Genomic DNA, 9,973 nt, shown 5'->3' with positions numbered 1-9,973 from the left:
GTACACTAGCTGCAAAGAACCTAAATACCACACCTGGCTTACTAGGATTTGCAACGAAGAGCTCTAATTAAAACTTCACCAGAAGATACAGGTGGAGGCTCTCAAAAATATCCTTTAAATGTCTTTAACATGTGGCATAACAGGAAAGAGGTGTTCTTTGTTTTTAACAAAAACTAAAATCTATAAGAATAAAAAGTATTTTAAGTGGAACAGAATACACACACAAAAATGTGGATTTCTATTCATCTGTTTTATAATGTTTTTCTGCAAAAACAAGAGAGGGAAAAAAAGGACATGAATATGCATACCATGCTTACAGATTAAACACCTGTTACCAATCTTTGCATGAAAAAGATGATACTGACAGCAGTGGCACAAACTGTAAGGACAAATAATGAAAGCAGAAATAAACTATGGCCCAGATGATGGTGTTCAGAAGCTTTTGGAGAAAAAAAAAGACAGGAGAAACACACTTCTATGTGAAATCCTCTTACCTCATGTATGATAACAATCACATGGAGAGGGAAAAAAAAAAAGAGAAACCAAAAAGATGCATCTGTCTTTCATAACCATTTACAGATGAACTCCCTAATATCTTAAATAATTAAACTCATCTGAAAGATTAAATTAAAGAGTTTTTTCTGAGTGATCATCATCTGAACCAGCCAGACGACATGTGCAAATAAAAACAAGAGTGAGTCTACTACTCGCCGTGTCCTGGAAAATATCCTCATATCCTTGAAAATCAATCATCAGGTTTCTGTGAGTGGCATAAAAGACAGGTAATACTGGTTTATATATTAGTGATGCATAGGCAAGGTAGGACACTTGAATCGGCCCTCTTTAATGGAGATTTGCTTTTTAACTTCCTGTGAAGATTTCGGGATATGTGGTTTTTCCAGGACTTTTTTTTTTTTTTTTAATGGTATCCACTACTACAGCAAACAAAAGCAAAAACAATCAATAAACAAAATGCCAAAAATTGCATGTACATGTTGAAATAACATACAAATCATGGATGCCTAATAAGGCAAAATTGAGATTAAGCTGTAAAACTGACTTCAGTAAGACTTAAATGTGCTTTACAATGGAGTAGAAAATAAAGAGTTAAAGCACTGATGTGAGAATAAAGGGTTGGTTTCATTCACAGATTTCTCTCCCTGTCAAATCCAGGACTCAACTGTCATTAGATGTAAACACATTAGACATATTCAACTGAAATGGCAAAAATGTTATCTGGTGAACTATTAAGGAAGACTGAGAGGTGGCAAAATCATCCACAGCTGCTAGAGGTTATTCTGGAAAAGTGAAATAGAAAAAACACTAAAAAAATAACAGAGCATGACACCCAAAATCCCTAAAAACACACAGGCAGACAGTGCTTCGTATGATCCCATCAAGGCCTGTACTGATTACATACACAAAGCAATTATCATTTTCAACATAATTATAAATCTTCTTCCTTACTTAAATATTTCCACACCCACTCAGGAGTCGAGTGTTTTGTGTTCGAGGGGGTCTGTGAAAATATTTAGTGGATATTTTGCTTTAGATAAAATCAAGTCCGCATTTAGGACTGAGAGAACAATGCCTGTAGAAATATTGCAATATCTTAAAAAATGTGCAACAAGTTAAATATCCATTTAACAATACATACAGAGGTGCACTGTGTTCCTGTACATGTGCTACACATTGACAGATCTGTGTCACTGAAACCCATAAACCAGTGGCTCTCAAACTTTTCCCCATCATACCCCACCTCACCAGATGAAATTTTCACGCCCCACGTGAAGCGAGGTCTTATGTACACAACAGACGGTGGAGACTTTGGCTAGTCGCTACCTGCTAGCGTATGCTAACGTCATTTCGTTGTTCTACCGTGAGAATGAATACGATGTTCAACGCATGTCGTTCGCGCCCCACCTGCCATGACCCACGCCCCATAGTTTGAGAAACACTGCCATAAACCGATGTCTGCCCGCTGTTAACCCACTGTTGGTAGTTACACACAAGAGGGTGGCACCGGGACCATCATGTCAAATATGTACAGGGAGAAAAACACAACTGTACAGCTAACAAAGATGCAGGGGTGGGTTCACGCCTCCCACGTGACCCCGTAAGAAACAGCTGACGTTATTTTTAACTTTAGTATATCTAATGAAGGCATTCAAAATTTTACCTCCCAAACTTTGAATATTTTCAAAATTATAGGGGATGGGTTGGAATTTTATAAAGCCAAAGTTGTTTTTTTGTTTATGTGCATCTTAGCTTTACTTATAAAACTGCAGCAATTTAAGGTCTATGACCAAGAGCAGTAGAAATGAGTGCTAATAACCTGGATGTTTTTCAACAGCTTAAATGTTTTTTTCAGTCCTGGAAATATCATGTAACTATCTCCTGTATTTATAAAATTATGAGGGATAGAAAATGCTGGGGGGGTGGGGGGGGGGCAATATTTTTGATCCATTGTAATTCAAGAGGTCTGTATTTGGTCACCTAAATTTAAATTCATTAAAGTTATTACAATAAAAAGAACAGCTGATTCTGAGGGGGTCAGGATTTAGTTTATACCATTTTCCTGATAGAACATATTTGATGTGTTTCCATTAGCAGCTCAGTTATGACAAATACCAAAATACCCCTTTCAATATATTTTCTGACAATATTCAAATGCCTCACAGGTGACACAATGCAAAGTCTAACATTAATCTCTATACATTCATTCAAAACTTTTAAGACATAATCAAGACATGAAGATTTCATTCCAAATAGGAGACCACAGAATGATTTGTTCTTTTTAAAATTTCTTTTTACATTAAAAAAAAAAAAAAACAAAAACATAAAAACCAAACAATAAAAGCAACCGTTTTTGAAATACCCACTAAACCTATTCCAGTGTGCAGTGTGTAGAGGGCATCTTTTGTGTTCCCTATTTAACAAACTGCACGTATGTATATATTTATATATTTACATGTGTTTAACTCAGGGAGCTGATTCTCAGAGAGCAATGTGAGCAAGTTTACATTTGGTCATGGTTAATTATCTATGAGTTACTTTTAAAACTTAACAATAACAGCTTTCTGCTATTTCATTTCTGACTTGAGCCTGATAAATTAGTACTTATTCAATCTGGACAAGGTTGAGAGGGGTCAGTTATTCTTTTACTTTTCCTGCTCAGTCTTTCAATCTAGTGTTGTAAAGAGACATCCAACCTACAACTTTGAGTGAACCCTGGATCTGTAGACACAGAGCATTAAAAATGCAGCAGAGCAGGGTTATAAATGCCAGCTGTATCTGATATAGATGTTCAGATAATAACAGTTACTTTCCCCAGATAGCAGCAGGAACTGTAGTGACTGCCTGGCACCATGACCATAAAAACATTGTTCCAGGAAGTAGCAGAGATCGTATGAGCCTACAGTGATAAACACTAAGGCAAGTGGCTCCACATTTTCTGCTATGACCCAGGGGTGTACCAGTGTTGGATCTGAGTTATCCCATGCTGTATCTGCTTAATGTAGAAGTCTGCATTTCTGAAGAAGTCCTGACAGACTGAGGATTGGGCATCGCCCAAAGCACAGTAAAGGGCGGTGCCACCCACACTGATGAAAACAGTAACCAGGCAAAGCAGGAAGAGAAGCAGGCAGGAGTCCCCACTGCCAACATCTACAGAGAAAGAGACACAGAGTTTTAAAAAGGAACATACATAGGATTAACGTGCACTGGGAATTAGCTGGAATTCATCAGCTATTTTAAACAATGGCACAATGGACTGTCACAGCTAGTGAACATTAACCTGTCCGGTATTAACAAATTAGGCCACTGCTCTCTTATAGTGATGCTATTTCTGTGTTTATGATGCAATACAAATCAAATAACTGTCAGCAATAAAACACAAAAAGCATACCAGGCTCATAGTGGTCCTCAGGAACTTTAAAGCGGACACGCCTTTTGGCAGTGGGTTTCTCAGGTTGAGGCTCTGAGCTAGAAGAAGTACTAACGTCCACACAGACGCTTCGTTTCTTCAGTATGGAGACGAGGCCAGAGGCGGGGGATATCTGATAAACATAAGAACAAACAGAGATGTTCATCTTCTCGGACTGACTGACTACACTGAGCAGCAAGACTGTGAAACTAACTCTTACAGAGCGTGCACCTCACATGCCATGTCCACCAGGTGGCAGCCCACCACAAAATCAGCAGCACTGAGCTTTGAACCTCTCTATCAATGCTTCCTTTTAATAGAAGTTACGCACATTAGAGCTCAGATTATGCCAAACTCAGTGCAAAAATGTTACAAATACAGATTACGATGGCAAACAAACTTTGGCCAAGTTCATTCATTCAACAGTAGTTCTGCTTATTGTTAAAATAATAATGAAGTCATCCAGAAGGGTGTGGTTCATGTAGGTCAAATGTCGCAATATTTAAATTAACTGCAAATGTCACTTTCTTCTCATAGATAAACACTACCTTCAACATTTGCTTATCACCACCACATTTTGTAGTTATATCGTTATTTTTGGCATTGGAACAAAGCAGCGAATTAAATCAAACCAAAAAAATCCCAAAAAGGTGATCCCCCAGCTGCCGCCTGTTTTATTTCAGTAGTAGTTAAATGTCAAACTAGGTTTCACATCAACAAAACAAATCCACTGTGGGTATCAGTAATGGTTAGGCAAAGACATTTACTCTATTCCAATACTACACCATGCTTTTAATAATGGAGGGCCTAGAAGGACAAGCAAAAACTAAAAACTCATCAAATTAGCCATTTTGAAGTTAATATTTTTAAAATTTGCCTATAATTTCAAGTAACACTCAGGTGGGCTGACAAATGAAACCTGCATTACTGTAAGTGCCAAAAACTGGAGCTTGAAAATCAAGTCAGTCCTCATAGACTTGAATGTAAAATGCCCAACTTAACAGCAGACAAACGTATGTTTACAGCCTGGTACAAGAAAATGGGTCTGGTGCCTATAACTGATTCATCCCTTCATAACAACTGAACACAGGTGGATAAGGAAGAATTTAAGTTGACATGGCTTGCTCTGCATGTTATTAGACTAACAGACAGCCAAAAAAAAGAAGTTTCCAGTTCGATGAGTTAAATACCAGTATTGCATTTGTATGTTATATAACCCTAATTAGCAGGTATCTGTATTTGTGCAATGAATCTGTACAGTCTAACTTGCTAGCATTAGCTGATAACTTATAATACTCCACAGTCTTATCCGAATTTGCTCAGTTCTCGCTCCGTAACATCAACATGTCAGGGGCTAAAATGGAGATTTCAGAAAGCAATGGGTGACATCAGGGTGGCTATGTCTATGTCTAATATACAGTTCATGGACAGACTCTGAACAGACCAGGAAATCGACACGCAGTCTAGTCAATCTACTTACAAACTATAGATCAAGAACAATTTAAAATCAATGTAACATTAATAATCTGATACATAGAAAGGCCCATGAAAAGCATGACAATGTACACACCTCTTCTACAGTGATGAGTTTTGCCATTTCATCCAGAGATGGAGCTTCTCTAATGATGTCAGCTTGGTCTAAATCATAGTCCTCCTCCTCTTCCACCTCCTTCATCTCTGCATACAGTTCCTGCTGCTTCATATAAGCCTCATGGGGAAGGGGTACCTCCTGGTACAGGGAGGCTTTAGTGCTCTCCTGCAATAATGCAATACAGTTATAACTTAAATATCAATATACAGTTATGAAGCTGTAATCCATTTTGTTGCTCTGCTGGACTGCTGTAACACTCTTCTGACTGAAGCTTATGAAGACAGTGAAAGCTGTTGTACCCAGGAAAAAAAAAGAAGACTGAATTTATAGAAGTGACATGCTCTGTATTTCCATTAAAACATTTTGTTTGGTTTGTTTTTTGTTTTAGAAAATATAGAAACTGAACTGTTAGTATGGGCTGCCTTGGCCACCACAAACCACCTAAAACAATACAAACCTCATCAGAAGAGAACAGGTAAAGATACTAACTTGGCCTTTTATCAGTAACACAGTTTAGCAAACAAAGAAGGAACTCCCTGATAATGTTAATAACAGATATTGACTGAATTGCATATTTACTTTAATTAATTTTTTAAAATATGTTTAATAAAAATATGTCAAAGCTAAATGTAGTGGATCTTAAGTAGCCAAAAACATATATACCTGGGTCTCCACATGTAGCTGCTTCTGAGCACCAGCATCCTGATGCAGCTGTTGTACCTCCACCTCTGCCCCACTGCACACAGTCTCTACTGGGAGAGTTTTCTGACTCAACAAGGTGTCTCTTTCCTTCTTTTTCTCTTCCCCCTCTTCTTCCTCTCCATCATCTTCCATTTCCAAAGCCTCTGTCGCCTCTTCCACGTCGTTCCCCTCTTCTCCCTCTTTTGCCTCCGTTTCCTGTGCTGGACCTAAATCTTGTCCCTGCTGCTCTGCAGGCTTGGACTGATCCATTCCTCCAGCTGTAGAGGGGTGCAGTCCATCTCCTGAAATGGTGCATCCTACCCCTCCTTCTGCCTCTCTTCCCTCTCTGTCATTGCCTTGCTCATCAGTGTGCTGAGATCCATGGAAACCATTCCTCCCCTCTGACTCCCTTGCTGGGTGTTCCCTGTCCTTGCCTGAGAGCTCAGGGGAACTGAGCCCATCAGGCAAATTAACGGAGGGCATGACTGAACAAGAGGAGTCTTCGGCTCTTTGCTCCATCCCTCCTTCAACCTGATGGGCTGCATGAAAGCACACATAAAGAAGTTTTCATAGAAATTAATAAAACCAGGCATCAGTAACGCAAAGGCAAGGGTGGAAAGTGAAGTCAGTTGTCTAAAGAGGCTTTCCTCATTTATGCCTAGAATCATCATAACTAGTCTAAAGTCATGCTGGGGACGCTGCTTTCAAACACAAACCCAAAGCCTTCAATAAACAAATACTCTTAAAATATTCTAAATGTACACTGCAGTGGAAACTGCTTGTGTCTGACTTTTTTCTTAATTGTTTCTTGAAATATTAAGGTCCAACCAAAAACAGGTTATACTCAATAAAAGTCCACTAATGCAGAAAAAAAAAAAAAAAAAACAGAAGCGGTGCTGTCCAAGGCGTTTCTAAAGTGGAAACCAGAAAAGTAAAGAAGATGATTCTGAGCAGCACAAAATATCAATTAAAGGTTGAAAAAGTTTTTTTTTTCTTATGACAGAGATACACAGGCACATAAAAACATTTTAAACGGTTGTTTGTTGAGGGAACATTTTCATATTTTCTTTTTTACTGCTGGTTGTTTCAACACTTATGTGTTTATTGAAGAGCAAATCCCAGCAGTTCACCAACAGGTACACTAAACAGGTTTTCGTGATCTTTGTTATCCTTGCAGTCCATCTCACATCTGAGTGTGTGTTACAATCGCAACTATGTCCAGTTTTTCTCTTTTTAACAAGATAGAAGTCACGTTTTTTACTCCTTACACCTCAGATCCATCCATTTAAATTTCACCTACTTTTAACGTGAAGAAATCCTAAAAATGTGTCCCAACTTCAGGAATACTTGTATTTTATATGAAGAAAAACTTTATTGCTAGACCAGCGCTTTTCAGCTTGTGCCGCTGAAGGCCACAAGCTGAAATATCTTTTGAAATGCACACCGTATGAAATTAAACTAACCCAAACTTTCCCCTAACGTCATATTATTAAAATATTTCACTAAGAAGAATTTAAAGAGAGCCACTAACAACACACCAGTGGTTGGGCATACCTTAGCCAAATAAATAGCATACACGTTAAATTATAACCAAGCAGCTTATACCCACTCACTCACCTGAGGTATATGAATGGAGAGCACCACCTTCTTCAAATTTAGGTCCCACAAAGTTCAGAGAGGCACACTATTTTCAAACACATACAAACAAATTTATATCTATTAAAAAAAAAAATCTACCACATTTACATAGATACATGATTTATCAATGTTACAGATTATGAGAGAACACAATGAAGTGTGCACCATAAATATTTTAAATGGTTATTTGACTTAATATAATATGAGTAAGCCTGTGCAAAATACACACAAAATGCACATTCATCATCGGTCATTGACACACATATCAAAAAAATTACAAATGTCTTACCTCAGCATCTCTAGTCCTTGGTCTATAAACAAAAAAGAAGAGAAAGTGATGTTAGGAGTACTGAAAATTAGTTCTTGTTTTAAGTAAACGAAAACGCAAAATATGGATGGCCCTTCTCTACTCTCAGTCTAATATTAGCCTGAACACATTTCCCTGGCTATTACAACGTGTGTGTTAGTAATACTGCATGTCCTGCTATCTGTGTGTGTGTGTGTGTGTGTGTGTGTGTGTGTGTGTGTGTGTGTGTGTGTGTGTGTGTGTGTGTTAAGCAAAGTGAAACCCTAGCAGTGTGATGGCTCAAATGTCTGAAAGTGCAGCAGCAGCAGCCAGGGGCCATATGTTTTATCTATCACTGCAGTGCTCATCACCCACTAAGATATTCATGCTTGTAGTGATACAAACAGACACGCATATATGCAGTCATATGATGTAAAAGGCTGTGTGTCTGACAGGTGCACTACTCTGAGGACTTCCCAGTAAATAGCAAAAAAATAGCGGTTTCACTTCTCTAATGAGGGGCAGTTGCATGAGCCAACAGCACTACAGGCCACATTTTACACACTACTTGGCTAATAAAGTGCGTGCACGAATGCGCGCACACGCGCACACACACACACACACACACACTAATTATCACAGTCACAGACAATAATAATGTGTAAATTTGATTTGGAATCAACTGATAATTGTATTGTGAATTGATGAAACGTACTGAACTGTTGTTTCAGTTTTTTGTGATGCTAAATTAATAGATGTTCATATCCTTGCAGACTTATTTGTAAAAAGATCATCTAGTTGTCACACTCTGAGAAAGACATTACAAAAGCAAAGTACTGTAGTTTAGAACAATATAACACAAATTTTGTAAGCGTCCATTTTTAAGTTTTCTGAGACCAGTTCTAAAATATTCTGATCTTTTCAGTGCTTTTCAGAACACATGCTAGTCTAGGTGACATTTAATACAAAGGCGAAAAAGTAGATGCAAAGAGATCACACATGCAGACTGACCGATTGTGTGTCTGGCATATGTGTTTAAGAGAGTCCAGATGTTGGGTTGCCAGGTCAGAGGGTGTCCTTTTAAACTGACTTGCTGAGATGGAAAGACACACACAGTGATAAGAATTAGATACCAGCATGATACTAGCTATATGTACCCTGTAAGAAATCACAAATGCAATCCAGGCCTATAACTCTAAAAGTTACCTGATGTCATTTATGTGTTATGGTGACTAAATCTATATTAAATATGTACTATATTACTATGTTTTACCAAAGAATAGCTGCACCCTCCGCATCTGCCTTTTGAAGCTGTAATCATACATGATACTCAAATTTTGAACAGAAATCTATGACAGATTTTCCTGACAGTACAGATGATGGTTATCCCACCCCTGCCCTCAAAGAGCCAATCAACAGCTCAACCAGGAAACATGTTTGCCTACTCTTAAGTGCTTGGGTTGAAGGCAAATGAACTTTAGGTTCATGAAGAAATTTGGCTTCTCATCTGAGAGGCTTTTTCAGTTCCAAAAGCTGATGGGGAGACCCCGGTATTGAACCCCTAGTGTTTGGAGATGGTCCTGAGAGTTGTTCACCCACTATGTCATATGGTCATCATGTGAGTCATCAAGGGTCACACGAGACAAGGTGTGAAATCTTTGTGAGACACTCCCCCACACTGCTAATGTGAGCTATTAAGGTCACCTAGGTTAAGGTGTGAAGAGACCTCATGAGTGTATTATGTTTGTTTTATGTTGGAGCGGCAGTAATGCAAAGGCAGTTGCCTGCAGACTACCTGCAGAGAGTGTTTGTTGTTGATGGAGGCAGTGGAAAAAATATGTGGTACAACTAG

At 38.4% G+C, this 9,973-nt stretch overlaps 1 protein-coding gene across 1 annotated transcript in view; it reads right to left on the bottom strand.

The window, feature by feature from the left end:
- Positions 1–231: 231 nt before the first annotated feature.
- cnsta (consortin, connexin sorting protein a) overlaps positions 232–9,973 on the bottom strand; it is a 32,940-nt gene continuing 23,198 nt past the window's right edge. The window contains exons 7-13 of the mRNA XM_030723764.1: positions 9,133–9,214; positions 8,125–8,146; positions 7,815–7,881; positions 6,180–6,736; positions 5,496–5,681; positions 3,908–4,058; positions 232–3,666 (exon numbers count right to left, since the gene is read on the bottom strand). Of these exons, the coding sequence (XP_030579624.1) occupies positions 3,458–3,666; positions 3,908–4,058; positions 5,496–5,681; positions 6,180–6,736; positions 7,815–7,881; positions 8,125–8,146; positions 9,133–9,214 (1,274 nt within the window). The 3' untranslated portion in view covers positions 232–3,457. The remainder of the gene's footprint in view (positions 3,667–3,907; positions 4,059–5,495; positions 5,682–6,179; positions 6,737–7,814; positions 7,882–8,124; positions 8,147–9,132; positions 9,215–9,973) is intronic.

Source organism: Archocentrus centrarchus, chromosome 3 (genome assembly GCF_007364275.1).
Source record: "Archocentrus centrarchus isolate MPI-CPG fArcCen1 chromosome 3, fArcCen1, whole genome shotgun sequence".
NCBI classification, from domain to species: domain Eukaryota; kingdom Metazoa; phylum Chordata; class Actinopteri; order Cichliformes; family Cichlidae; genus Archocentrus; species Archocentrus centrarchus.
This window is presented reverse-complemented; position numbering and strand designations above follow the sequence as displayed.